Source organism: Cladosporium halotolerans, assembly GCF_011745625.1.
Source record: "Cladosporium halotolerans strain TM138-S3 chromosome Unknown Sca11, whole genome shotgun sequence".
Taxonomy (NCBI): domain Eukaryota; kingdom Fungi; phylum Ascomycota; class Dothideomycetes; order Cladosporiales; family Cladosporiaceae; genus Cladosporium; species Cladosporium halotolerans.
Window position 1 is genome coordinate 357,600 of NW_027191462.1, and position 26,786 is coordinate 384,385.

A 26,786-nucleotide genomic window follows, 5' to 3' on the forward strand; every position below is an offset into this window, starting at 1 on the left:
CTTTCGGCTCAAGCTCTGCCGGCTGCAGCAAGCGCGCACGGATCGGCCCTCAAAGTGGAGTGGAGGCAAAACAGGGCCTATCGATAAGAGTCAGAGACTGGGGGAGTCTGCAATGACACAGCGCGAGCGGGCTGCCTCCGAAGTCGCTGATATATTTCCCGCCCAAACCCTCTATAGCATTTTGAGAAACATTCTGCATCGCAAAGCCGCGATTACATCCTACACAATTTGGTTTTGGGTGTCGCTGTGCCCAATCCGGACGCAATATGCCAGGAGTGATTTTACCTTTCAACGAGACGGTGGGCGACACCATCCCGCCAGACACGCCACACGTAAGTGACGTTTGCCATATCATACTGGTTACTTAAGTGACTGACGATTGTCCTATACAGGCCGTCAGTGTCTCTCTGCCAACATGGGATGCAAATGTGGGGTATGAGAAGGGCGAGAAATGGGTGGTTGATAAGATGCAATGCGGGTATCCCAGGTCAGTCATGCCAGCCGTCGTCTTCGATTGGGACTCGCTCATCAGATCTTTAGATTCTTCATTCACCCTTCAATTCAGAAGCTTGCAGGATGCATCGTAGACAAATATGCTTCACCAGACTCCGACAAAGCGATGCTCTTCCCATCAAAGCGATGTGCCTTGCGCTGCATCGAGTTCCTTCGCGAACAGAACCCGGATGTGGACCACGTAAGGATCCGGGAACTGGACTTCATCCCCCACCCAGAGAAGACTCCTGTCAATGATAAGCAAAAGATCCTACCGAGATTGTCTGCTGTCGTCTACCCGAGCGAACTCTGGCCAACTGCAAAGACTTACTGGCAGCACGTTGGTGATGGTATCTCAAGCCGCAGAGCCGATTTCTGTCAGAAGGCTTTCGATGAGAACGTCATGGTCGAACGCAATGCCGTCCGCGGTTCGCCACCTCGTATGACGAAGGGCCCACGACGATACCAGCGTAACGTTTCGGTGGATACCACCAAGCCGAATTCCTTGAACGAAACTGGATCTGGCAGTGAGGAGACCGCCCCCGAGGCTGGCATCCAGGATCTGGCTCAATTCGTTGAGGAGAGATTCGGCCGCAACTTGAACATGGAATTTGCCTCGCAAGCGAAGCTGGCCATCAGAACGAGAATTGCTGGCTCTCTGACTGTCGACGTTGATCTGCCTGAATCGCTTGAGCATCCTTCGGATCCTGCACATGAGCGTTCTCGCGATGTCCCTGGGTTTTCCGTCGACGATGTCTACCTTCACTCATGTGGCATGAACGCAATCTTCACAGCTCACCGAACCATGCGTCTGGCGCGAGGCGAAATGAAGAGTATCATGTACGGCTTCCCTTACGTCGACACCCTGAAGATCCTCGAAAAGTGGGGACCTGGCGCTCTATTCTACGGCCTCGCTTCGCAATCAGAGCTCGACGACCTTGAGAAGCGCCTCGAGTCAGGCGAGCGATATCTCGCCGTCTTCTGCGAATTCCCCGGCAACCCTCTCCTCCGCAGCCCCAACCTCAAGCGTATCCGCGAGCTCGGCGACAAGTACGACTTCGGTGTCGTGGTAGACGAGACGATCGGCAACTTCCTTAACATCCACGTGCTGCCGTACGCGGACGTGGTCGTCAGCAGCCTGACGAAGATCTTCAGCGGCGACAGCAACGTCATGGGCGGCGCGATGATCCTCAACCCGCAGGGCCGCTACTACGCGCGCCTGAAGGAGATCTTGGCGGACGAGTACGAGGACAACCAGTTCGAAGAGGACAGCGTGTATCTCGAGCGCAACTCGCGCGACTTCGTCAGCCGCCTGGGCCGCATCAACCACAACGCCGAGGTCATCGCCGACACGCTGCGCGCCCACCCGCGTATCAAGCAGGTCAATTACCCGAAGTTTGGCGACACGAAGGACTACTACGACGCGTGCAAGCTGCCTGACGGCGGCTACGGTGGCTTGCTCAGCTGCACGTTCTACAGCATGGAAGACGCGGCAACGTTTTACGACCACCTGAACACGCAGAAGGGGCCGAGTCTGGGAACGAACTTCACGCTTAGCTCGCCTTTTGTCATTCTGGCGCATTTTACGGAACTGGACTGGGCTGCGAAGTATGGCTGTGAAGCGAGCCTGGTTCGCTTCAGCATTGGTTTGGAGCATACAGAGGCACTCAAGGCTGTGTTTGAATATGCGCTCAATTCGATTAGCAAGAGCGAGTAATAGACGGCTGACGTTGACAAAGACATACACTGAAACGTTGAAGATGTCGACCAGGCTGAACAAACTGTCATGACTCCGTTTCCTTGGGTATCTTAATGCTGTGTAAATGTACAATCGTTGGCTTCACCACGCAAAATAATCAGAATCAAGCTTGCGTAAAAGGCAGAGTCGTCTGTCCTCTCTCCGGGTCGCTCATCTTGTGGATGCTCACGTCCTCGCCCAGCTGCACGTTGCTCATGCTCTGCGGTGTGATGAGGATGAACTGCCTACCCACAGATCTCCTCGCGGCCTGGATCATCATGCTCATGCTCGTGGCACGGTTGACAGAGTCCATGAAGACGTCAAATTCATCCAGGCAGCGGATGGGACTGCCCATAGCTTCCCAGATGGCGAGCAAGAGACAGATCGTGGAGAAAGACTTCTCACCACCAGACAGCGTCTGCGTCTTGCGGCCTGAATCGGACTGCTTGGTAAGATCAGGTTCGACCTTGATGTCGAGCTCTTTGCCCTTGTGGTCCATGATAACCCGACCGCGGAACTGGCGTTCGCTGAGGAGGTAGCTGAACATGAAGCGCGCACGGAAGGAGATGTATTTGCGAAACATTTTCCAGCGGTGGTTGCGCTCGTCCAGAGCTCGTTTAACGGCCTATCATCCGTGAGTAAGTGCGCCCAATTGACAATATTTGGAATACTGACCTTTGCAAAGCGAAGCATTTCCGTCAACTGACCCCTGGCGTCTTGATACTCCTGCTTCGCCTGGCGCCACGCCACCGTGAGCTCTTCCCTTGTGCCACCAGCTTCCATTTGGGCACGTTCATACTCTTTCATGAACTTGTCGAGACGCTTGTCTAGCATGTCTGTCGTGACGCCCTCTTCGACGGGAATGCGTCTACAGATCTTTTCCGCTTCGCTCACGAACTCGACCTGAACACGCGTTCGCTGGGTATCTCTCCTCGCCTCATGCTCCGCGAGACTTGCCTTGGCGGAGTCAATTTCCTCAAGCGCCAGGTTCTTCTCTCGTAGAGCGTTCACGCGGTCATTCTCGATTTTGCTCTTCTTGCTCTCAGCCTTTTCGATCTGCTTCTCCACAGTCTGGTACTCCTGAAGTGCCGTAGTGTATCTGGCCTTTAGTTCCACGTCCTGGTCGTTAAGGCGGTCCTTCCAATCGATGGCATCTTGATACGAGCTCTGGGTAGCGGTAACGTCCTCGTTGACGGTGGCAAGTTGACTTTGCAGTTCTTGAAGCTTGCCATCCTGAGGACGGTTGTTCTCAATTTCATTCTGCATGGCCTCTACAGCGTCATCGGCCTGCTGCTTACGGACTCGCAGTTCCTTGTTCCGCCGCTCCCATCGGTTCAGCGCCTGTCCGGCAACTTTATGAGTCTCTTGTAGACCTCGGGCATCCCGCTGTAGAGCTGCGAGCTCACGCTTTGCGTGGTCTTCGTTCTCTTTCGCCCTCCTGATCTGTTCCGCACGATCTGATTGCATTCGGACCTGGCCCTCCCAGGGGTGGATTGGGGTTGCTTTCGGTTGCCCTGAACGAGAGAAGTCGTATCGGATACCACTGCCCCGCTTCGCGCCAAATGCCATTGCAACTTTGACATTGCGAGGTCTGACTGATCCGTTCATGAATGCGCTTGCCTCATTGTTGTCGGGGATGAGTACAGTCTGTTCGATTGCTTGGTTGATGATCAGCTGGTTGCGCACCATATCGTTGTCGATGTCGAGGACTCCGAGAATGGTGTCCAGACCTTCATCAGGCTCTTTGTCCGTGGTGTCGAGTGGCTGGTCGGGTCCGATGTAGATTTGCACAGAGCAGTTGACCCGTTTCATGATCTGACTGAGCAGCATCTGATCGTCTTTGTTCGTACAAACGAAGGCATCGAGAACACCACCGAAAGTCTTCTCAAGCTGGGAAGACCACTCCTGCTTCTTGAGCTTTACGTGCAATCCCATGGGTCCGACTGGCTTTTTGCGCCATCGTGTCTCGTTGTCGACGGCCTTCACGAGCTGGGGCATATTCGGTCGGAAAGGTGCCAGCTTCGAGCCATGGTTGGTCTGGAGGCGCTGCACCAGGCCCGAGGCTTTCTCGCAGATTTCACTCTGAGCGGAAATTGGCTCCTTCGCGTTGTCAAGAGCCGCTTTTGCCTCGGCCTGTTCCTTGATAAGAATCGGCCTCTGAGCGGCGTGCTCTTCGACTTCGGCATCGATGTCCACGACAGCTTGCCTCAGTTCTTCGAGCCTCTGAACGCGCTCGTTGTACTCAGGTCCTTCAGCACCGCTAAGGCGGGCCTCCTCTTCGGCAATCTCTTGTTCCAGACGCCTCTTGTTGCTCGTATGAGACTTGAGGTCATCTTTGATCCTTCGCTCCTGCGCACGCTGGTCCTGAATTTCTTTCGTGTTTGCATCCAACGCAGCCTTCTCTTCGCTCCAATGATTGCGAACGTCATCGACGGTACTGCGAACGCTGACGAGGTGATTGCAGGCAGCTTCGAAGGCTTGATTATGACCATCATATGCGCCAGACGCATCCGAAGCAGCCGCAGTCACATCTTCGATGCGCTGCTCCTGCAGCCTGACATCGCGCTCAAATGTCTCCAGTGTCCGTTCTTGCTCCTCGACCTGAGCCCAAGCGTGCATCCACTGCGTCTTTTTGATGTTGTCCTGAATGGTGCGGCTTGCGTCGAGCCGCTTCTTGCGCTTCTCTGCGTCTTCTGCTTTCTGTCTGAGCACGCCTATGTCCTCCTCTCTGCTGCGAAGCTTAGTCTCGATTCCGTCAAGGTGCTCTTCGAGCAACTTGTAGTCGGCATCAAGGGTCTCGAGCTGGGTACCCTTGATGAAGAACTTGTACTTGTCCGCCGCAGTGCTGTTCGAAAGAAACTGACGCGCCATATCCTGCGTCAAAACATTGATTGGGTTGTCCAGTTGGAAGGCAAAATAGTCAAGAATGTCGTCCAAGTCGCTCTTCCTGGTCGTGATGATCTTGTCCTCCGCGTTCTTGATCTTGAAACCGCTAGCACCACCTCGAGAGAAATGGCGCTCAACAGTGATGCTCGTGCCGTACAAATCGGGCTTATACGCGCCGTCGCCTCTGTTCTTAATCTTCACAGCCAAAGTAGCGCTCTCCTCGCCCTCCTTGATCAAGCTCTTGAGACTCGCACCGCGGTTCGTCGCCGTAGCTTTGCCACCAAGGCACATAGTCAGCGCCGTGAGAACAGCACTCTTGCCACTACCATTGTGTCCGATGATGAAATTGATCAGAGGGCCCAGCTTAATCCTAAGATTCCCGTGGCACATGAAGTTGCGACACCTCACCTCCTCAATAACGCCATACTCGGACGCCACGTTCTCCTTCTGCGTGCGGATGCCCTTCTGCACGAACTGGCTCGCGCGGATCTCGTCGATCTCCTCGTCCTCCGCTTCCCTCTCGTGCTCGCTCCCTTGTTCATCGCCATCTTCCCCTTCCTCTTCAAACCCGTTGATCAGCTGATTGAGGTCCGCCTCGCTCTCGTCGTCGGAGACCGTCGAGCCGCCTCGCTCTTGCGCGAGCGCTACGCGCGACCGTTTGGCGTTCTGCCGGAAGCTGGAGCTCGCGCTCTCGATTTCTACGTCGTCGGAGACGGTGTCGTCATCGTCGTCGTCCCTCGTACGCTTGCGCGCAGAGGACATCGTGCCTTCTACGACTTTAGAGCGTTCCGAGGAGGCCGTGGGAGAGGCGTTGGCCGGTTGTTGGTGGGGTTGTTCGTTGTGAGACTTTCAGGCTGCCGTGAGGAGACGCGCCGACGCGCCTGGGCTGAAACGCGAAGCGGGACTTGCCGAGTGGTGGTAGTGAGGGTCTGGCACAACTCATCTTCAGGTACCTAAGCTCTCACATTGACTGATGCAGATATGGTCGATTGTCTGGAATAGTCTTTTGTCATGATTGAGATTATGCAGAAAAAGAGGATATCATTTCATAAGACATTATCTACGTCAGGATCATCTTCGCAGAAACCAGAAAATAAACCATCACGGAAACCGAACCAACAGTGCCAATTCGCGACATCCTGCGAAGGGGTATAAGGCGCGAACTGAATGGAAAAGAAAAAACGGAAGACGTTCATAAAACATCCGCTGCCCCTCAACGGTGCCCAATCCCGTCAATGCGTCTAGGCGAGAGCTCCACCACAGAAGCACTTTTTTGCGAGGCCGGCGCCAGGCAATAAGTTCACGAGCGGGTAGCTCGGTGCTCCTTGGTGGCGGCCCAGCCCTTGATGGTAAAGCAAATCAACTCCCAAGCCATGATGATGCCCGTAAGACCGATGGTGATGGTGAAAATGGTCATGGCGTCCAGGCCATTGACCTCGATCGCTGTAACGCTGTCATGCGCGCTGTTCATGAAAAGAATGCCGCCAGCTGTCAAGCAGAAGGCAGCGACGAGATCGCTAGGCGGACGAGAAGGGAAGTGGGAAGTGGGCGGCTTGATGTACAGCATCAGGTAGGTGACGGCGCGCGTCATGGCGAAGCCGGTGAAGAGCATGCCCCATTGCGCGTGCATCATCGTGCTGACCATGCTGTTCTGGTGGTGTCCGGACATCATCATGCCGAGGAACATGATTGTCAGAGCGGGCATGGGATTGAGCGACAAGCTGTAGGTCGCAGGGCGCTCCCAGCGCTTGTGGCCGCCTTCTTGTGCTGGCGAGTAGCCGCTGATGTCCTTGAACCCGGCATCGTCCAGAGTGTTGGGGTCCTCGCTCTTTTGCAATTCCACAGTCGCGCTTGTCAAGTCGCGGACAAGTCTCGACTCAATAATCATGCCAAGCAAGCCACCGCCGAAGAACAGGATTGTGATGCTGACATGCTCAAAGTCTTGTGGGCTCCACTCACCGCCCCAGTTGTTCATGTGCTCGAGGAAGACATTACTCGCGCCATACAACCAGATGACGAAAGACTCCGTGAACTCGGCAGACGGAACCATGGTCTTCCATCTTGCCACGAGTGGCTGACTTGGCCGAATGTTCCATGCCCAGCCGAATTCTGCGAAAGCGCCCATCCAGCGGCCAAGGGTCAGCAGACCGTACCAGAAGAAGATGCCGCCTTTGATGTAGTGCGCAAGACCAGAGAAGACTTCGCGATTCTGGAAAAGGCCGCCGTACACGACAAAGCCAGTGGTGATGCCGAGAAACCCCAAGATCAACAAGAGCTTCTCTAGCACAATTTGGCCGAAACGCAAAGCAGCTGACACGCGTGTGCCAGACACCCGGGTAGTGAAGCTTGAAAGTGATCTCTGCACTCGACCATTGCCAAGGAACCCGCGACTTTCAGCACTCACGTCGTCCTCATGATCGTGCTCGTCGTTTGGAATATGCTCGTCCTTGTTGTAAATCGAGTCAGAGCTATTGGCGCGCGATCCAGCGGAGAAATTTCCGGAGTCGCTGGAAAAGCGATAGCTTGCCGGACTGTCCACATATTGCTGGTAGGCATCCTCCGTACCGACATGTTGCTGAAAGACCGAGGAATCCTGACCGTGGCGCTGTTTTCGGGGAGCTGCGAAAGCTGTCGCAAACGAGAGGATAGTCCAGACAATCGATATCGCGGTAATAGCCCAGCCGGCCGGATGATGTGAGTTGGTGACATAGAGGTCTGGTGTAGATTGGTTATAGACGAAACCGGTGAACAGACCAAGTCCGTTGAGGACGTGGAACCCAACTTGAGCTGGAAGGTGGTAGCGTGATCGCGCAACACTGAGCATTATTGCAGGCGGAAGCACCACTACCCACGCAATAATCAACAGCGCGATGTGTGCGTACATCCATCCTGCGTACTCTGGATGCCTGAAGTAATTCGGCGGAAAATCCGCGATCTCGGGTTTCATCGCTGCCTCGTGACCATGCTCGCCCTGCGAATGTTCGTCGCCATGGGCGGCGATCGGAGGTAGTGATCCTAGTAGGAGAGCCGCAGAGGCTAGGATGGTGGCGCGACTTGTCTGCATGGATTGCCAGGCGCGTAGCGATTGTTGGTAAGACGCAGATATCGAAGGCGCGATTGAGTGGTTTTCAGAACCGTGAGTATGATGAGTAGGCGACAATCTTGCGAAGCAGCCGGCGCGACGAGACTGGATTAAAGAGGTGAAATGGAGGTGGGCGAAGGACCGGCGCGAAGGGCGCAGATGCGACGCCGGGTGCTTATGAAAGCACGACCACGCAGGATCCTCACGATCCATCATTAGGGACCGACGATGACTCGGATCCGGTCGGCGGACGAATGGTGCCAGCAAGGAGTGCCCGGAGGCAACGATCTGTAAGCAGAGGCATCATCGCGATGCAGAAGGGACTCATGTGAACACGGAGGCCGCCAAAGTCCGAGGCAAGGCGCGGATATGGACAGTAGTGTCGGCAGTCTGACGTGATGCAGAGCTCTTGTCGATACAGACCTTTGCTCATACAGTATAGCACGCCAGGATCGCTGCAAGGCTACGCTAGCGCCACCGCTTGCTGGCTTCCGTCGAGTGCCGAAGGGTCAAGGTTCCCACAGGGCTGGCACGCCGTCTGTCTGCCACCGTCTGTGCATGGTGAGGTCTTCTTTGGCGGCTGTCATGCACGCAGCGTATGTCGACACCTTACTTTGTGATAGCGGCGGAACCTTAGAAGCCATGTGTTCAGCCCAGCTCCAGAGATCTATACAGACCATCGAGCATGGTTTACCACAGGAAGCCAGGAAGGCGAGTATTTGCCGACGGGTTTCATACTGTCATACTTGACTCGGCCGAGCTCCGCCCACCACCGAGATTGTGCAGTGCAACCTCTTCCTGGTTTTCTTGGCTGACTTACTACAGAAAGTCTAAACGCGATCGCATGGGCGCAACGGCCTCTCGAGCCTTTTCACTCCGCCGAACAATCGTCCAGAGAAGTCCCGCGCTGGATCCGCAATGTTTGCGATGAGCTAAGATTTCCGAAATCTTCTTTGCATGCCGGGATGTGCGCTTCTCGTCCGTCACAGCGGAGGAACCGTAAACCCATGCTCTCTTGAGGACCAACCTGGAAGGTCAAGCATGGAGTGTGCGAATGCGCGACTGCGAAAGCGCAAGTCAGCCGCACACCGGTGTGCGCACCAAACCCCCGCCAGCCCTGCAAGCCCCCACCGGCGGCTTCAACCCGCTTCGTGCCGATATCCGAATCCTGCAGCCACCAGCCACGCGCTGCACCTCGAGCGCGCTCCTCGTGACCGCCCGTATCTTGGCCTATTGTGTGCTGCATAACTCGACGCGTCCGAGTGTCGATGTGGACCAATGCCCAATGTGCTGTACCCTCCTCCGTGGTCGACAGTCTTACCGGATTGATGGGCTGATGCGGCGGTGGCCTGTCCGACTTGTCATCTGCCTACATTAAGGTAATCCAGCTGTCAGCATCAGGCATCTTCGTCAAGAGTTGACAGGCACCGGCAGCATCGGATTTTGGTAAGCTCCGTATCCGCGTCCATGTGAGGCCATGCCGTTTTCTGGGCATTGCACAGCGATGGCGCAACATGCTTTCTCTTTGCAACCTCCGGATTCAGGATTAGCATCTATCCGGTGCAAGCGATTATTGTCATGATGCTGAGACGCATATAACCATGTAATTTGGAGAGATCTTGGTGTCCAGGACCAAGAGACATGCAAGCCATTGTATAGATAGACGCCAAAAAGACACTTCAGAGCAAGTAATATCATGCCTCATCCCACCATACTATCCGAAGTCCATCTTGAGCGGCAGCTGGTGATAAAGCTGGTAGTCCGTCTCGATGCTCCATTCCAGCACGAAATACTTCGTCAAAGCAACAATGCCTGCCCGATCAAGCTCTCGCTCGTGTTCAGGCAGACGCCAAAACTCAACATCGTCAAGCCCTAGGAGATCTTGGTCGAGCTCTTTGTCGCCGATCAGAATGCGCACGGCGTCCGTGACAACCCTGACAAGATCTTCAGAGTCGCCACTCCCTGCCATGATGGCTGAATGTGCCATGTCCCCCATGCTACTCCTCACGAATTCGCCGTCCCAACCTATGTCAATTAGTGCATCTGAACGATTGCCGATGGCGAGTTTGACGAGCGAAGCGAGCTCCGAACGGTAAACACCCATGACGGGCCTCCCGTAAGCGAGCAGAATGTCGCGCATGCCACGGTGCATGCTCCAAGAAAGCGAGTTCCACGGGAGGCAATCAAGCGCGATCTTGAGCTTCTGCTCACAATCCGCTGGAACGTTCATATAGACTCCCTTCTTGGCCTCGCCAGTGCCGGGGAGTGTCAGACCCAGAACGCTTGTGTCCAAGTCCTCGTCGGCAGTCGGGACTGCAGTGATCAAGTCCACTTCGAATACTTTGCCGCCCATCATGTTGTACAGGTGACGGCTCCCATGTGCTCCTCCAACCCCCTTCTTGACAAATCTCAACTCGTAGCTACCGGGGGACTTACGTCCACAGAATGCTATTTTGCAATTCGCACTGCGTGACTGAACTATTCCCGCTTGCATGTGCACGCAGCCGTCCACCCTCTGCACGTAGCTAAGCGGGTATTTGTCCGTGGCTGTCGAGTGCGAGTCGTGTGGCATGAGAGTGACCATGGCCTCCTGACCGATAGGCCAGTTGATATGCCACTGACCAGCGTACGACGCATATCCGGCGCGAAAGCCCGCGGAATCGCTGTACTGGAACGCCTTTCGGGCATTCGTGAGGCACAGGAGGGTGATGAAGGTCGTCCGCGAAATGGTGACGCAAGCACTGGACTGGTACTGCTTCATGTACGACTTCGGGAGGTGAACCCACGTTGCGTCCATCTCTCGAGATCCCACGGAGACTCTTGGTTTCGAGGCCGGCCACCCTTTCTCCGCTTCGCTTTCGGACGTCCTGGGGCTGTGCTCAAGGGCTGGCTTCTGCGCATGGAATATAGCAAGCAGGACGGCCCATGCAGCCTTGCCAGACAGTCCGTCGCTGGTCAGGGGGAGGCGGGTCATGTGTAGGAGGTTCTTGCCGCAGAACGAAGCCGACAAGCTTGCTTCCAGCTCAGGACCCACGGGAGGAGGCTTCGCTATGATCCACCAGGGAAACTGCTGTTGTCGGCGAAATCATATGCCGAGATACTCGACGCGGTAGAAGTGAAAGGGGTCCATCTTGTCATTGATGGCATTCACTTGGGAGATGAGCCCGCCAAGGCCGACGGTGGTGACTGCAAATGAAAGCCATGTCGCAACCGCAGCAGATGCGTCCATAACGAACGGCGAGAAGTCTTCTGAAGAGCGCAGTGGCGTCTGCACGCGAGTGAGGGTTAGCAGCAAGCCTTCTGATATAAAGAGAGCGAAGAGCAGCGATTCACTAGCCGCCAGGCTGTGAGGCGACAGCTGTCGAACGGCAGTGCAAAGTCGCTACATCCCACGTACAGGTCCTGTGTGGCCAACTCAGCCTCCTTCAGCCTCGTCCGCGCATTCTCAATCTAGAAAGACTGTACCATTGTCTGCCCCGTCCTCCCGTGACCCTTGGTGAGTGGCGCCGTTTGAACATTCCGATTGCCCACCATTTGCGAAATTTTGAGGAGCCATGGCGAGTCAGTCAGTAGAGACTCCTGTTTCGCTCAGATGTAGGGATGTATGAGTCCTCACAAGAACACCCGGCGGCCAGGCGACGTTGCGGGCGCTTGCAGCAGCGCGGCGTTGTCAATCACACCCACGCGCGTCTCGCTTCGAGCGGTGTCGCAGGGTGTGCCGAGCTGTGCCGCCTGCTTGAATCTAGGCGAGACACATTATCATGGAAGCAAAAATGACATCTGCGCGGCATTGAGATGTATTTTGCGAAAGCAAGGTTTGATCTTTCTTCGATGCAATGAAGTCGGCAGCCCCGCGCTAGGAACTCACGTCTTTACAAATAGTCTATGGCGGAGCTGTGACGTTTGACGTGCCACTCGCTCGTCCAAGGTATCTTGTCTTCAATTCTAATGAAATTTTGCGCGCGAGCCTATGTACATTATGCCCCTCGTCGTATTAGCCGCCGTATCGTTCGTGTATCTCACCTCCTAGTCAAGGTCCCCGTCTCCGCCGGCGTCTGCCTTAGCACCACCGCTTGAAGGGTAGAAGTTGAGCTTGCCGCCCTCGCTGATCACGCCGGAGCGGTCATACATGCTCCTCGCTCTGACGTATGGGTCGAGCTTCCAGTAGTTCTCCGACAGGCGCTGCGCCAACCTCATCCTGCCCTCGCCCGCGTCCTCGCCTGCCACCCAGCTGAGAGTCTCGGCTTCGTACGACTTGACAAGTTCAGTCTTTTCGCTGAGGATTTTCTCCTTCGCGGCAGTGTCCTCCATTTGCTTGTTCTCGCCTTCGACGGGCTCGGGGTATTTGTACGTGTAGTCTTCGTCGCCACCGAGCTCCTTCGAGATCTGGCTCCGGGGGATAAACTGCTGCAGGTCGTCGACGTTGCTGGCGAAGTGTACTTTGTTGGCCACCACGGGGTCGAGCCAGCCGCGGATGACCTTCCAGATGCCCTGGAAGACCCAGGGGGACTTGTAGACGAGCACGCTGCCGAGACATTCGGGGTAGTTGGCTTCGAAGCACTTGATCATGAACTTGACGGGTGTGTAGTCCATGTTCGCGAGTGAGAACTCGCTCATGTCGAAAACGATGGTCTGGGATGCAGAGTTAGTCATCTGATCTCCCGCAGAGCGAAGCGGCTTATACGTACAGCGGTGTCGACCGGAGGCTTGAGCATCATTCGTGTGGTCTCTATAGTATAGACAGTGAAATGCTCAAGCGACTTCTCGGACTGCTCGCCCTGCTTGTGTAGCCGCACGCGGACATAGCAGCAGGGTCGGCCATCCTTGTCCAAACCATGCAAAAAGCTCTTGCCCATGCGCAACTGCGCCATGAAATCAGCACCCTCCTTCTTATCGCCGCCCGCGCCGTTCTTCGAGTCCTTGAACGCGCGCTCCTCGCCAGTGTACATGATCTGCTCGACGTTCATTTCCTTCGATCGCCAGTGCAGCGTCGAAACGAACATGACCAACGCAGCGCTCACATCCCACTTCCTTGCGCGCAGGAAACGCAACAGCAGCGCATCTGGGTGATCGTGCTTAACCAGACTCCAGAACGCCTCCCTCAGCTCCTCGGGCTTCTGCGACGCCAGCGCCTGCTGGAACTCCTTCGTCTGGCCGTGCTTGTCATTGTTGTCGCCGTCCGCGCCGGCTCCCTCGTCCTTGTTCTTGCGCCCGAACAGCTTCATGCCCTTCGACTTGGGCTTCTTGCCGTCGCCGCTCGGATCCGGCGTCCCCGGCGTCGTCGTCGGCGTCGCCGCTCCGTTGCTGCTTGTGCCTTCGGGCGCCACACCGAAGATCTCCAGCGTCTGCGCCCACATCTCTTTCAGCTTCGTCTCCTGCTCGGGCGTGAGGGTGCCCGGTCGGCCCGGGGGCATTTGCGGCGCCATGACGTTTGGGTAGTTTTGCGCTTGGAGCGCGAGGGTTTTGTTTTCTGGATCGGATGCGCCGGCAGGCGGGGGATCGAGCGACGCCGGTGTATTTGTGTATCTGTCTAAAGCGTATGCGGCACCCACAGAGAGAGTGAAAGCGAGGACAAAAGCGACGGGTTCGACGGCAGCGTGCTTCGGGTTCTTCGGTGGAGCACGAGACGGAGACGCTCGAAGTGGCGGAGTCGGCTGTTGCGAATGGAGTTGTCGGGCGAGCGATCGGGGCGTGGAGAGGGCAGAAGTGAGGGTTCTGGGTCTCAGCGAGCGGGTGAACATAGGGGAGGATGTCACGCTGGTCGTCTTCACGATCTATGCGGCACCGGGGCGCAGCGCGAGTCCGGAGGATCTTTCTCAGCCCGGTGCTCGCGTGCGCGGGTGCCGCTGGAAGTGCCCTCCATGCAAAATGACGCCGCTTGCGCGCGGCAAGGGGCGGCGTTTGATGCTCTTCGAGCCGTGCGTGGCGGGGCAGTGGGCGATGCAATATCACGATCTTCACGACGCGCACTTGGCCAAAACATGAAGATTGAGAGCAGATGTTGCAGGCTGGGAGATGTATTGTCTATCATTCTATGGATCTGCGAGGCCAAAGTCGCCGGTGAGCTCTTTTGCTTCACAGAAACACGCGCAGCAGCTCTCCCAGCATCATGATCGCCATGCTTTGTCCGTAGGGCATGCTAGTCAGCTTGATATCCTTGTAATGTTGGAGGTCATGGCCCATGCCCGTTCCAAAACTAACATCCCTGAGCTCGCCGTCGGGACTGATCCGCTCGATCACAGCTCTCACAGCCTTCAGCGCGACCTCTTCATATTCTTTGCTGATATACCTCTTGCGGATTGCCTTGAGCATGCCGTACGCGAACCCAGCAGTCGCAGAAGCTTCTGGATAGCTGCCCTCGCTCTCCGGTACGTCCAGCAAGGTACACCACATCCCATCCTTGCACTGTAATTTCTTCAGCGCTCGGCATTGCGCCTCGAGGGTGTCGATGAGGTGGATCCGCAGTGCATCGTTGGGCGGCAGGTCCAGCAGTTCGATGAAGTCTGGAATCACAATGGTGAGCCAGCTGTTTCCTCGAGCCCAGCGAGCACGAGCGAAGTTGTGGCCGAAGCCGCCCTCAGCGCTCTCGTCAAACTTCCAGCCGTGGAAGAAGAGGCCTGTCGTCGTATCGAAGAGATACTTGATGTGCACCAAAAATTGTCGCTTAGCCTCCTCGATATAATGAGGTCGGCCCAGCAGCTTGCCGATCTTGGCCAGTGGGAGCACGGTCATCATGAGGGTGTCATCCCAAAGCTCATTGTGGTTATCCGTGAGGTAAGTCATGTGTTGCATTCCGTCGAACGGTGTCCGAGGAAGCTCGTACATGGCCCACTCTGCCCACGAGTCTAGCCACGGCAGGTACGTCTGCTCTCCTGTTTTCTCATAGATGTACGCCAGGGTGAGAAAGACGGCCATCGTGTTAATGTTCTTGGTCGTGCCAGCTGCAAGTTGCTGGCTGAACCAGCTCTTGATAATCTTGAGGACATCTTCCGAGCCATGAAGCTCGTAGTACTGATACAGGCCATAGAGACCAATGCCGTGCGTCCACCTGATGAATAAATATGAGCACACGGGCATTCGAGTCCAAGTCGCGGCAGCACTTACTCCCAGTCTTGCCAGCCTTTGGTGTCGATCACTCGGCCATCTGGCAAGCGCAAGAGAAACTCGCCAGTCTCATCTTTAATATTGACAAGATTGTCTGTGAGCAACCGGATCTTCTCGTGGATTCCGGTGCTCTGAAGGCCATGGACTGTTATCGGGGTTTGTGGCATTTTGCTAATGACGCTGGGTTGAGCTTCTGTAACCTCGACAATTGATTCAAAATCTGGATCAAGTCTGGGAAAGAAACACAGTAAACAGCTCTAGCCGACAAACAAAAGCATGCTATCTCGCGCGAATTGCTGCCGAGGCCCGGGTCATCTCATCTCGCTCACCTTCGACCCAAGAGACATGCCCTAGGCGCCCTTCTCCGCAGTTCACGACCACCCCACGCAAAACCCCAGAGGATCCCCGCGTGCTGAGCGCAAGCGAAGCGCTCGGGTTGCATTCCAAGGTCACGTCGCGAGGCTGCGTCTTAGCCTTTCTTTGGCCTGCTTGGCTCTGCAAAGCAATACATTTCCCACCACTCAGCGCTCTTGCTTTGGTGCCAATACATCCGTACTTCGGTGTCGAATGCCCGAGACGCTAAGTGGTGCAGTGGTATATTGAAAGGTAAGGATAAGATGTGGGCACCCGCCCGCAATCGTAGTGGAGGACTGCTTCAGACTCGTCCTTTCTCCTTCTCTTTCTTGTAATCGCAGAAGCCTGCTGTCGGTGTTGCAATTTCCTCTTGCGAGTACGCTCACGATGGCCGATGCAAAGCCCGATGCCGTTGCAGGCAAAGATGCCTCCAGCACTAAAGAAATGAGGGAAGTGGAGCAGGTGATGTCGCACGATGAGGAGCTTTCCAAGGATCACCAGGACTACAGCCGCATGGACAAGGAAGTTGCCAAATATGCTACGGGCGAGCAAGTCATCATCACCGAAGAGGAGAACAAGCGTCTGAAGAAGATGATCGACAAGCGAGTGTTGACTATCATGGTCTTCACCTACTTCCTTCAGGCTCTGGATAAGGGCACCATGTCTTTCACGTCAATCATGGGACTCCAGCAGGACTTCAACCTGGTCGGCACCGAACTGTTTCCCTGGCTTACTACCTGTATCTACATTGCTATTTTGGTCGTCGAATATCCGATCAACTGGATCATTCAGCGTGTGCCAATCGGCAAGTTCCTCGGCTCTTGTATCATCATCTGGGGCTCGGTCCTAGCGTTGCATGCTGCTTGCTCGACCTTTACGCACCTTATTGTCGTGCGCACGCTTCTCGGAGCCTTTGAAGCTGTCTGTCAGCCCACCTTCCTCGTCATGAGCGGCATGTGGTAAGTCAATTTCGGGTCCCCACGTCATTGGGATCTTGAGCTAACATATGACAGGTATAAGCGAGAAGAGCAAGCACAAACGGTCACCTATTGGTATATGATGAACGGCGCTCAACAGATTGTCGGCGGCCTGCTGGCATACTGCTTTTCGCTGATCCCAAGAAACGGCCCCATCACAGGCTACCAAGCTATCTTCATCACCTACGGTACTTTCTCCGTCCTCTGGGGTGTCTTCGTCGTCTGGTACCTGCCTGACTCTCCTATGCGAGCGAAGTGTTTTTCCGAAGAGGACAAGGTGCTTATGGTTGAGCGTGTTAGGACCAACCAGACCGGTCTCCAGAACAAGAAGTTCCGCAAGGAGCAGGCAATTGAGGCTCTGTGTGATCCTCAGATTTGGTGCTACTGCCTTATTCAGATCTGCACCACCCTGCCGACAAGTGGTCTGGGCGCCTTCTACAATATTGTCATCAAGGACCTTGGATTCACCACGCTTCAGACACAGTTACTGGCTATGGTGCTCGGCGCTTTCATCATTGTCATCTTGATGAGCTCTACTTGGATCGTCAACAAAACCAAACAGAACCTCATCACCATTGGCATCTACCTGATTCCGTAAGTCCTACTATTACCTTTTATATCAGAAGTGCGACTAAATGTCAGTAGGAGTTACGTCGGTACTATTGTGTTGATGACAGTCCCCAACACCACAACGGCCACCAAGGCGGGACTGCTTATTAGCTATTACATTGTGCTCTCTTTCTGGGCTGCGCAAGGTCTAGGAATGAGTCTGCTGTCAAGGTGCGTCATCGATCATACTCAGATTACATGAGCCCTACTGACATGTGTCAGGAACATCGCCGGACAAACCAAGAAGTCCTTCGCAGTCTCCATGAACTTCATCGCATGGTCCGTTGGCAACGCAGTCGGTCAGTTGTTCCGAGAATCCCGTCGGCGAATCATCAAACTGACGCACCACAAGGTCCTCAAGTCTTCCGTAACAACGACGCGCCACGCTATTTCATCGCCTTTAGCACGCACATGGGCTGCTACGTGCTTCTACTGCTCGTCATCATCTCCCTGAGGTTTTACCTGACCCGCCTCAACAAGCAGAGAGACAGAGCTGGGGCGAAGGACGAACGTAACGTGCATGCTTTCGAGGACTTGACGGACAAGGAGAACCCTAACTTCCGCTACGTTTACTAGAGGGCGAATGAAGCGGCGAGGCGCACATACAACAACGACGAGTCTTTGTAATGAAGAGTCGCTAGCGAGCGACTTGTTTACGTTCATTGAACTCGAAGATTTTCGATAAATTTGTCTTATCAACCTTGCTTATTCTCGACCCTCCAAGAAAGATCCATCGCAGGGAATGTACAAAGAAGGAAGCGAAAGGGCGCACTCGGCCCATGAGAATTTGTGTGTACGGGCCATATTAAGCTCGCAGAACTCTACCTTTTTGGGCACTATTGAGGCGAACTTCATGAACATTGATACATATGGATGTCCCTGTTTAAAGCATGTGAGATTCGTGCGACACTGATTCAAGGGTGCTTTGGAGCAAATGTTGCCGGCAGCGGAAGTCCAAGGGCGCGCAGCGTCATCATGCTGACATCAGCTTCACGACGGCGAACTCGACTCGAAGTACCTAGTGACTCTAGTGACTTGAAACCAAGATCAATTACTGTCTATTCGTGGCCAAAGGTATATAAGCCTTTGGTATCCTGCGAGAAGAAACACCTTCTCCTCAAACCATCACACATCAATCGAACGAATAACATGACGAAGTCCCAAACCGAAGAATACGGCTGGACCGCTGTCCCTCGCAACAGGTCCAACGTTCCGTCAGAAGCGGAAGCAAAGACAAGTCCTTTGACGATCGACTTCCAATCAATCTGGCCCCAGTCTGAAATCGTCAAGACAGCCCAAGACCACGTCAAGAAGATCCTCCCTAAGCAGACCTACAACCATAGCCTTCGGGTCTACTGCTTTGGCCACGCGATTGTTACTCAGCATTTCCCGCAGTGGGTCGAGGGATCTGTCAAGGATGCTTTCTTTGAGACCTGGGCTTTGACCTGTCTGTACCACGACATCGCCACTACCGAGGAGCATCGCAACGACACTCATATGTCATTCGAATGGCACGGCGGCTTCCAGGCTCTGCAGGAGCTTCAAAGCTTCGGCGCCCCTAAGGCTCAGGCAGAGAGCGTTTGCGAATCGATCATTCGTCACCAGGATCCTGGTGAAACTGGTACCATTTCGAGGATGGGACAATTGGTGCAGATGGCTACTGAGTTCGGTGAGTCTACCACAAGGATATTCTGGCTTGGATCACGTACGATTCAAGATGATTGATCAATTAGCTGACTGAACGGACTTAGACAACATGGGCTTCCAGCCTTACCTAGTGCACGAGGATGTCATCAAGCAGGTCACCGAGCAGCATCCGCGCATGAAATGGTCTGGCTGCTTTTCCAGCACCATCAAGGCAGAGATCGGGGTATGTGATGATTGCGAAAACAGATTGGCTCAAAGTACTGACACACAGCAGGAGAAGCCATGGTGCCACTCTACCGCTCTGCCGAACTTTGCTGAGGATGTGGCCAACAACAAGGTAATGGAGCCGTACGACTAGAAATTGTTGTGTTATTTTCAGAAGCCTGTGACGAATAATGTAGTGTGAACGGCAGTCTTCTTTTCATACCATTCACTTCCCACGCGTATCTCTCTTGCAGCTGAAAGTGGTCATCTAGCCATAGGCGCCCGTGTTTATCCCATATGGGCATCATGCATCATTGATTTGCTTGAACAGCTGTGCAATGGCTCGAAGCTCACATGCATGACAGAGAGATTGTCTTCAAGCTCAGCATCATGATTCGACAGCTCCATCTGCATTTCAACAATGAAGGTCCCATGGAGGGCACTGCACCCCACCTTTGTCCGTACGACACGATCTGCTTACGAGGAGGATTCGTAGGGATGGGTACAGTACTCAGCTGTTTATCGAACCCTAAAGTCAATGCCGTAAAGCTCCTGCCAATAATCCTCTGTTGACAGAATACGCCGATTAGAGTCTTGACCGTCTATGAGTATAGTCTATGGCGGAGAGTTGAGAAAAGGGACAGAAAATGACAATTTCGAGGCTCACGTCCATGGGAACCATGGCGTAGACATCCCTCTCAGACTGAAAGTGGCGCTTGACAAGATGATTGATCGCTCCCTTCCTCTGACTACTTGCGAAATCATCGTCTGAAGAGAGCAATACGCCTGGCTTACCGAGATGATTAGCGTGTAACGACAAGCTTATTATAGTCGCCTTGGTCCTGCAGTCTTACTCTTGCTGCAAGCTGAAGGGAGGGGAAGACAGCACATGTGTCAGACCCTGCCATTTGCATATGATAAAGAGCCTTTTGCATGCCACGTTCGCGTACGTTGTCACTCGTGCGTCAGGTCACGCGGCCGGCGCGCTGAAAGGGCCCATCGGGGTTTAAGGTAGACGGAATAGAAGCGGAGCGGGCCGCTACCTAATGACGAAACGGCAGGGTCGCGCGGCTCTCGCTGAAACTGCAAAGACAACACGCTCGCTTTGACACACCATCCGTTCCCGCCGACTCTGTCGCCAACTCCTTGCGCGCTTCAGCTGCCTGATTTTTGCTGCCAATCCGCCATCGCCGTCGATTTGACTATCTGACGGCTCACGAGCGAAACAGCCACCTGCCTGGTCTCCCATCAACTCTACCCAGTCACCCACAAGCGCGCACCTTACCCTAGATCCGCCCACCGCTATTGTCAGCCAGTATCGGCGCATTGATTGTATCTTCAAGAGTACCGATCCTTGCGAGCGAACCAAGTCTCAAAAATGGCTCAGCCTACCCAACTCGCCTGCAAGTACCTGCCCGCCTATATCTGATGTTACACCGGCACGTGCTGACATCTCACAGATCGCACCTCCAAGGGCATTGGCCTTCTCGACGCTGCGCCTGTCTACCAGAACTTGCCTGCGTTTCAGCGCCCTGAGGGCAACCTGCGATGCTGCATGTACTCACCTGACGGCCGCTTCTTCGCTTGGGCTTCCCCGGAGAATGTTACGGTCGTCGACGCTTCCACTGGCCACGTAGTCACCACTCTGCCCACCGACAATGTCTACGAGCTTGGCTTCTCCCCCGCTGGCACCTACATCATTACATGGCAGCGACCGACCAAGGATGCGGACGGAAATGCGAACAAGAACTTGAAGGTCTGGCGTACTTTGGATGAGGCTGCAGACGCGGAGAGGGATGTTGTTGGCAAGTTTGTCCAGAAGGCGCAGACCGGCTGGAACTTGCAGTACACACACGACGAGCAATTTTGTGCTCGCGCCGTTACCAATGAGGTGCAATTTTACAAGAGCGATGATCTTGGGACTGTTTGGAACAAGCTGCGCGTTGAAGGTGTCGCGGATTTCGCACTGTCTCCGAGCGACAACAGCAGCGTTGCTGTCTTCGTGCCTGAGCGTAAGGGCCAGCCGGCTGCTGTCAAGGTCTTCAATGTGCCGCAGTTCACTTCGCCGGTTTCGCAGAAAACATTCTTCAAGGGCGATAAGGTACAGCTCAAGTGGAACAACCAGGGTACCAGCTTGATCGTGCTCGCTCAGACCGAGGTTGACAAGAGCAACAAGAGCTACTATGGCGAGACGAACATGTACATTCTGAGTGCCAACGGTGGCTTCGATTCCAGAATTCAGCTCGACAAGGAAGGTCCTATTCACGATGTTTCCTGGTCTCCTAACGGCAAGGAGTTTGGTGTCGTTTACGGCTACATGCCTGCCAAGACTACTGTCTTCAACCAGCGTGCTGTCGCTCAGCACAGCTTCAACCTTGCCCCCCGCAACACGATCATCTTCTCCCCCCACGGTCGTTTCGTCATTGTTGCCGGCTTTGGAAACTTGGCTGGCCAGATGGACATCTATGACTTGGAGAAGAATTACAACAAGATCACAACGATTGAAGCCAGCAACACCAGTGTTTGCGAGTGGAGCCCCGACGGCAGACACATTCTGACCGCCACGACCAGCCCTCGTCTACGTGTAGACAACGGCATCAAGATCTACCACGTTCTTGGCGGCGTCATGTACAATGAGGACATGCACGAACTTTACCAAGTCAGCTGGCGTCCCCAGCCTACCACGCAGCACCCGCTGGAGAGCCCGCTGAACCCTGCGCCTGCGCCGCACGCGTCTGCACTGGAGTACTTGGGTAGGGTTAAGACCCCGTCTAAGCCCGCCGGTGCCTACCGTCCGCCCGGTGCCCGAGGCGCCGCAACTCCCCTTGCCTTCAAGCGTGAAGACCAAGGTGGGGCTGCTTTTATCCGGGAGGCTATGTCTGGAACTCAAGAGCCTGCGATGAACGGCTTCGGCAAGCCCAGGAGGCGTGAGGTCCCCGGCGCTGAGTCGAATGAACCTGCACCTGGCGCCGCTCCCGGCGGTGGCGTTAGCCTTGACGATGAAAATCTTAGCAAGGCTGCCTTGAAGAACAAGAAGAAGAGAGAAGCGAAGAAGGCCAAGGAGGCTGAGGCGAAGACCGGTGGCCTCGCTGCTCCGGCCACCAATGGCAACGGAACCCAGTCGCCTTCGCGCACTCCTGACAGGCCTCGCAGCCGCTCTAAGGCTGGCCAGGACTCACCTCGTGCCACTTCCCGCGGAGGTGATGGCCCCCGGCAGCGTGGGCCCCCTGTCAACACGAACTCCCCTGCTCCCAAGAACGCAAGCGCTCCTAAGCCTGCACCGGCCGTTGCCGCAGCTACTGCTCCCGAACTTACTGTCACGAGCCCAGCTGCCGGCTCGCCGCAAGAGAAGAAGGTCCGCTCTTTGCTGAAGAAGCTGCGCGCAATTGATGATCTCAAGATGCGCCAGGCTGGTGGTGAGAAGCTTGAAGGCACTCAGGTCCTTAAGATCGGCACCGAGGAACAGGTGCGGAAGGAGCTTGCAGCCAACGGGTACACTGAGTAAGGACTTGATGTCAAACTGTATTCAATATAACAAAAGCCACGGGCTGAGGCGAGAATGATCCCGATGCGGTTGGGCTTCTCTCTCAGTTCACTTTACTATCGATCGACTATCATTTTCCTTCTGTCCAACCTTTTCGTACGTAGCTATTTTGAAACGCCTCGGTCTCTTCGGTATCGTATGATGAGGATGTACGCGCAAGTCATCGTGAGAGCTCATAGTGAGGGGAAGAGGGGTCTTCACACCACCAAAGTTCAACCCCAGCCCGTTCTTTTCCAATGACGTGTGGGCTGTCAAATACACCACCAGGCTCATATCTCAACAAACAGAACCTTCAGATCTTATCTCAAAGGTGTCCAACTATTACGGATTCTTTTGCACATGAAGCATTTCCCAGCAGTATTGTTGACAGGCTCCCTTATCCTCCACAGCTATTCCTCGTCGACCGCGACAATGTCAGACTCCCGCGCAGCTCTCCTCAAGGCATCCACGCCACCGTCTGATAGGCTCTTCAGCACGCTGATAACCGCAAACCACATCCTGCACCAGCAAAATGTACTTGATGCTTACGGCCACATCAGCGTTCGCAATCCGCAGAACCCGGCGACTTTCTTCATTTCACGCTCTCTGGCCCCAGCACTCGTTTCTTCACGCGAGGATATCGAAGAGTATCACGTCGAAGATGCAACGCCAGTAAAGCCAGATGGGCCGAAAGGCTATGCGGAGCGTTTCATCCACAGTGAGATTTACAAGCGCTACAAGGACGTCAACAGCGTGATTCACAGTCACAGCGAGGCAGTCATTCCATTCTCAATCAGTAGCGTGCCGGCAAGTCATCCTTGTTGAACCAGTCATGCTTCCAGGATTGCTAATCTTGCTCCTAGCTCCGACCCGTATACCACATGGCAGGCGTGCTCGGATCACAGCTCCCAGTCTTCGACATCTTGCAGCACTACAAGTCGTCAGACAACCATTCGCTCCTAGTAGACCAGCAGCATCTGGGCGCCGCGCTCGCCGCCGGCTTTAACCCAGGCACTCTGGTCTCCAAGACCACGAACCTCATCAAGAATTACATCACGTCCATGCCAGCACAACCCACACCCTTTCCCTCGTCGCCTGTAGTCCTGATGCGCGGCCACGGCTTCTCCTGTGTTGGCCAGAGCATAGAGGAAGCAGTCTTCCGCGCCATCTTCACTTGCTCCAATGCCCGTATCCAGACCACGGCTTTGATGCTGCAGTCAGGGTACAATATCGGGCTGATAGGAGAGCGATTTGGAGCAGGCGAGAAGGAGACCGGGCCGGCGAAGAGGGAGGAGGTCAAGTTCTTGAGCGATAGGGAGTGCAAAGATGCTTGGACGGCAAACCAGAAGCATTTGGAGAGGCCTTGGGGTCTGTGGTCTGCAGAAGTCGCTGATTCTGCGTTATATCGGAATGTCTACCTGGAGGATGCTGAGGATGATGCAGCTGAGGATGAAGAGGCAGATGAGAATGAACATGAGCGCTAGGGGTGGATTCATTCTACTCAAGATTGACAAGGTTCAATTTCAGTACTCTTGCGAACGTAGGAAATCTCTGCGACTGTGTTTCATGCTCAAATGCATAAACTCATCATCCTATTGTTGCTCCCGAGCCTTCCTGCTGTGCATGGATTCGATCTCGAATTTTGGGTAGTTGTTGTTGGATTCGATGAGCCAGCGCTTGTGCAGGGTTTTTCGACAACAGCATAGTTTTCGTTCTCTGGAATGACACACTAGAAATTGTAGCTGCGGGAGTAGATTTCCCGGCAGTCGTGCGAGAGAAAAGAAATAGGTCTCGTGGTGATGCCCAGGTAGATCGCGTTGGCGCTAGTGAAAGCTTAAACTTACACCCCTGCTCCATTTCCCTGAATCCCAAGCAACGCGGTGTTTGTGCCACCTCAACACTGACAAAATGGACGGCGACGCAGACTGGGCGGCTAGTGCCCTCTTCTCGCCTTCGAAAGCACGCATAGCTCAAGCACAAGCGCGTGACTGGGGCTTCGTCGAGGCATGGCTAGCCAAAAGATACAGCGGCAAAAGGATCCCTCCTTTCGAGAGAAATGACGAAACATTGGAGGCACTTTTAACACTGGCTACGCTGAACGAAGGCGCGGATGAGCAGCGTGTGGTGGTAGATCGAGTCGAGCAGGCTGCATTATTCGACTTCGAAAAGCAGCGTTCGGGACCGAGTGAAGATGTCTACCAAGCCCTGGCCAGATTCCTGGACCACAGGGGCGACGAAAGCCTCAACGCACTCGCGCAAGCAACATTAGCTCTCAATGCCCCAGCAACTGCGACCATTTCAGACTTGGCAATTTCGTCTATTGATCTGCAAACCGAGCATTTCGACCTCTCTCAGCAACAAGCGCGACTAAAGGACCAGGTGACAGCATTGCAGCGAGAAGCAAACCGACTGAGATGTCTTCTCCGGGAAATCGACGATGATGCTTTCAAGGCGGCAGCGGAGCTTCCAGAACAAACAGTTGAATGGCACAAAAGCTCGAAGCACCTCAAGGCTAAGATTGGAGAGTACGACGATCGTCTTAGCGCAAGTCGCGCGGTGGGCATACCGCAACCTACAGTCGAGCAAGTTGCGCAGCAACTCGAGGAATTTCACGCTCAGCAACTCCGACTAGCAACACTCGAGGCGGAGCTTGAAGCCTACCAAAGTCTGCCCACCAATGCACGAGAAGCAAGAGCCATTTTGGAAAGGTCCAGAGACGAGTTGCGTGTCCTGAGCCAGCGCCGAGACAGGCTTTTCGAGGGGCTCGTTCCATCTGGGTAAAGCCTGTTCTAATGTTGTCGACTTTACATGAGCGACGCAAAAGTTCCGGGGCCTATCTACAACGACGAGCAAAATGCTCCGATTTCCTCAGCAACCTTCTCTGGAACCTCCACACAATGCCAATGTCCACAAGCATCCAAAACTTTCAGGTCCCTCTTCGATGAGCCGATGTGTTCGTAGATGTACTTGCAGCCTTCAAGTGGAGCGGACCTATCTTCATCGCCAGCAAGGATGCAAACAGGCGCCTTGACTGCAGCAAACTCTGGCTCTTTTGCATCGACGATAGCCTGGCAATGAGATGCATACCCTTGTGGGTTTGAAGCCAGTATCAATTCACGAATGAAGCCACGGCTCAAGCTTGATGTCTTCTGGCTCGTTGCAGCTGTCGGAATGGTGTTCGCCATGGGCTCCATGCCATCTAAACAATTGCTCAGCACGCGATCGTGACCTTAGTTAGCTCACAAATGAACGCACCTTTCAGAGCTGTCTCAATCCTTGAATTGAAGATCTCTGGCTTGACAGAGCCCGGATTCACTGGCCCCACGGGCACGATTCCAGCAACGCGTTCAGGATGCTGTGATGCAATGATACAAGTGATTGTGCCGCCCATTGAGTGACCAGCGATGATAGCCTTCTGAATGCTCAAAGAGTCCATCAGACCAATGACATCCTCAGCTAACCCTTCCAGAGTAACCTTTTCACCGTTCGATTTGCTCCGGCCCGCGCCGTAACTGTCCAGAGCAATGCATCTGTATGTGGATGCAAGCTGGGATATCACAGGCATCCAGTAGTTTTGAGACGAGCCCAAACCGTGGACCATCACAATCGGCAAAGTGGAGCTCGGCGCCTGATTGAGGGCATGTGAGTCGAAGTAGTGAAGCTGATGACCGTTTACCGAAGCGTGAGGCATTTTGCTAGAGGATTGACTGTAGTTCGTTCTGATACGTGATGAAACGTCGCTCAGAATTGCTGAACAGATGCCATTTATCAAAAACCGATGTCGGGTCACATAGAACCGCCTCCAGACCCAGTCCCGCGAAGTGGACCTTTCTCCGTCGGAAGACGTAAGGTCTTGGCGTTACGGCCCGAACACCTGTATAACAAAAATGGACAACATCCGCCGCAGATGGACAGCTACTTCAGTTTATTTCACCGTCATGTGCCCATAGAGCGAGGCTTGGTTGATCACTGGAGAAAGTTGCCTGTTGGCTGGAAATGTCGTGTTTCCTGCGGTGTAAGTGAGGGCAACCGAATGGCGCGGCAGCCCCCCAACCTACCGAAGTTCAGAAGTTTCGCCCACCGTAGGGCTGGTCGCCCCCAAAAGATAGATGGCAGTCACTCTGACACGAATAGCAAGCCAAACACACTTGCCCATCTGAGTATCCTCGC

General features: G+C 54.5%; 12 protein-coding genes across 12 annotated transcripts; 6 read left to right on the plus strand and 6 right to left on the minus strand.

Annotated features, from left to right (window-relative positions):
- Positions 1–117: 117 nt before the first annotated feature.
- WHR41_04351 (uncharacterized protein) lies at positions 118–2,433 on the plus strand. Its single transcript, XM_069372957.1, has 3 exons — positions 118–332; positions 393–487; positions 541–2,433. Exons 1-3 carry the CDS (start codon positions 267–269, stop codon positions 2,207–2,209), a joined length of 1,830 nt encoding a protein of 609 aa, XP_069230359.1. The 5' UTR covers positions 118–266; the 3' UTR covers positions 2,210–2,433.
- WHR41_04352 (uncharacterized protein) lies at positions 2,097–5,968 on the minus strand. The gene is made up of 3 exons (XM_069372958.1): positions 2,906–5,968; positions 2,238–2,855; positions 2,097–2,182 (listed from the first exon to the last, which is right to left on the minus strand). The coding sequence occupies exons 1-2, from the start codon at positions 5,876–5,878 to the stop codon at positions 2,355–2,357; spliced, it is 3,474 nt and encodes a 1,157-aa protein (XP_069230356.1). The 5' UTR covers positions 5,879–5,968; the 3' UTR covers positions 2,097–2,182; positions 2,238–2,354.
- Positions 5,969–6,416: 448 nt separating this feature from the next.
- Positions 6,417–8,180, minus strand: WHR41_04353 (uncharacterized protein; the record flags this gene model as incomplete). The annotated part of the gene is made up of 1 exon (XM_069372959.1): positions 6,417–8,180. One exon carries the CDS (start codon positions 8,178–8,180, stop codon positions 6,417–6,419), a length of 1,764 nt encoding a protein of 587 aa, XP_069230357.1.
- Positions 8,181–9,912: 1,732 nt separating this feature from the next.
- On the minus strand, positions 9,913–11,172 carry WHR41_04354 (uncharacterized protein; the record flags this gene model as incomplete). The annotated part of the gene is made up of 1 exon (XM_069372960.1): positions 9,913–11,172. One exon carries the CDS (start codon positions 11,170–11,172, stop codon positions 9,913–9,915), a length of 1,260 nt encoding a protein of 419 aa, XP_069230362.1.
- Positions 11,173–12,224: 1,052 nt separating this feature from the next.
- WHR41_04355 (uncharacterized protein) lies at positions 12,225–14,019 on the minus strand (the record flags this gene model as incomplete). The annotated part of the gene is made up of 2 exons (XM_069372961.1): positions 12,887–14,019; positions 12,225–12,830 (listed from the first exon to the last, which is right to left on the minus strand). The coding sequence occupies exons 1-2, from the start codon at positions 13,937–13,939 to the stop codon at positions 12,225–12,227; spliced, it is 1,659 nt and encodes a 552-aa protein (XP_069230363.1). The 5' UTR covers positions 13,940–14,019.
- A 178-nt stretch (positions 14,020–14,197) lies between these two features.
- On the minus strand, positions 14,198–15,587 carry WHR41_04356 (uncharacterized protein). The gene is made up of 2 exons (XM_069372962.1): positions 15,303–15,587; positions 14,198–15,246 (listed from the first exon to the last, which is right to left on the minus strand). The coding sequence occupies exons 1-2, from the start codon at positions 15,467–15,469 to the stop codon at positions 14,274–14,276; spliced, it is 1,140 nt and encodes a 379-aa protein (XP_069230360.1). The 5' UTR covers positions 15,470–15,587; the 3' UTR covers positions 14,198–14,273.
- A 274-nt stretch (positions 15,588–15,861) lies between these two features.
- On the plus strand, positions 15,862–17,818 carry WHR41_04357 (uncharacterized protein; the record flags this gene model as incomplete). The annotated part of the gene is made up of 5 exons (XM_069372963.1): positions 15,862–16,615; positions 16,670–17,227; positions 17,279–17,413; positions 17,465–17,541; positions 17,595–17,818. Exons 1-5 carry the CDS (start codon positions 16,044–16,046, stop codon positions 17,816–17,818), a joined length of 1,566 nt encoding a protein of 521 aa, XP_069230361.1. The 5' UTR covers positions 15,862–16,043.
- A 297-nt stretch (positions 17,819–18,115) lies between these two features.
- Positions 18,116–19,318, plus strand: WHR41_04358 (uncharacterized protein; the record flags this gene model as incomplete). Its single annotated transcript, XM_069372964.1, has 3 exons — positions 18,116–18,911; positions 18,994–19,112; positions 19,164–19,318. 3 exons carry the CDS (start codon positions 18,116–18,118, stop codon positions 19,245–19,247), a joined length of 999 nt encoding a protein of 332 aa, XP_069230354.1. The 3' UTR covers positions 19,248–19,318.
- Positions 19,319–20,471: 1,153 nt separating this feature from the next.
- Positions 20,472–22,598, plus strand: WHR41_04359 (uncharacterized protein; the record flags this gene model as incomplete). The annotated part of the gene is made up of 2 exons (XM_069372965.1): positions 20,472–20,496; positions 20,554–22,598. The coding sequence occupies 2 exons, from the start codon at positions 20,472–20,474 to the stop codon at positions 22,596–22,598; spliced, it is 2,070 nt and encodes a 689-aa protein (XP_069230355.1).
- Positions 22,599–23,048: 450 nt separating this feature from the next.
- On the plus strand, positions 23,049–24,100 carry WHR41_04360 (uncharacterized protein; the record flags this gene model as incomplete). The annotated part of the gene is made up of 2 exons (XM_069372966.1): positions 23,049–23,423; positions 23,480–24,100. 2 exons carry the CDS (start codon positions 23,049–23,051, stop codon positions 24,098–24,100), a joined length of 996 nt encoding a protein of 331 aa, XP_069230213.1.
- A 424-nt stretch (positions 24,101–24,524) lies between these two features.
- On the plus strand, positions 24,525–25,397 carry WHR41_04361 (uncharacterized protein; the record flags this gene model as incomplete). The annotated part of the gene is made up of 1 exon (XM_069372967.1): positions 24,525–25,397. The coding sequence occupies one exon, from the start codon at positions 24,525–24,527 to the stop codon at positions 25,395–25,397; it is 873 nt and encodes a 290-aa protein (XP_069230212.1).
- WHR41_04362 (uncharacterized protein) lies at positions 25,315–26,505 on the minus strand. Its single transcript, XM_069372968.1, has 2 exons — positions 25,872–26,505; positions 25,315–25,815 (listed from the first exon to the last, which is right to left on the minus strand). The coding sequence occupies exons 1-2, from the start codon at positions 26,305–26,307 to the stop codon at positions 25,454–25,456; spliced, it is 798 nt and encodes a 265-aa protein (XP_069230211.1). The 5' UTR covers positions 26,308–26,505; the 3' UTR covers positions 25,315–25,453.
- Between the last annotated feature and the right edge of the window lie 281 nt (positions 26,506–26,786).

Bases quoted from the DNA above. Each gene is read 5' to 3' on its own strand.
- WHR41_04356 (XM_069372962.1), bottom strand. From the start codon at position 15,469: ATGCCACAAACCCCGATAACAGTCCATGGCCTTCAGAGCACCGGAATC. The intron at 15,247-15,302 runs GTAAGTGCTGCC...TTTATTCATCAG, and splicing joins AAAGGCTGGCAAGACTGGGA to GTGGACGCACGGCATTGGTC.
- WHR41_04352 (XM_069372958.1), bottom strand. From the start codon at position 5,878: ATGTCCTCTGCGCGCAAGCGTACGAGGGACGACGACGATGACGACACC. The intron at 2,856-2,905 runs GTCAGTATTCCA...CACGGATGATAG, and splicing joins AAATGCTTCGCTTTGCAAAG to GCCGTTAAACGAGCTCTGGA.
- WHR41_04351 (XM_069372957.1), top strand. From the start codon at position 267: ATGCCAGGAGTGATTTTACCTTTCAACGAGACGGTGGGCGACACCATC. The intron at 333-392 runs GTAAGTGACGTT...TGTCCTATACAG, and splicing joins TCCCGCCAGACACGCCACAC to GCCGTCAGTGTCTCTCTGCC. The intron at 488-540 runs GTCAGTCATGCC...TCAGATCTTTAG, and splicing joins ATGCAATGCGGGTATCCCAG to ATTCTTCATTCACCCTTCAA.
- WHR41_04362 (XM_069372968.1), bottom strand. From the start codon at position 26,307: ATGCCTCACGCTTCGGTAAACGGTCATCAGCTTCACTACTTCGACTCA. The intron at 25,816-25,871 runs GTGCGTTCATTT...GCAATTGTTTAG, and splicing joins GATTGAGACAGCTCTGAAAG to ATGGCATGGAGCCCATGGCG.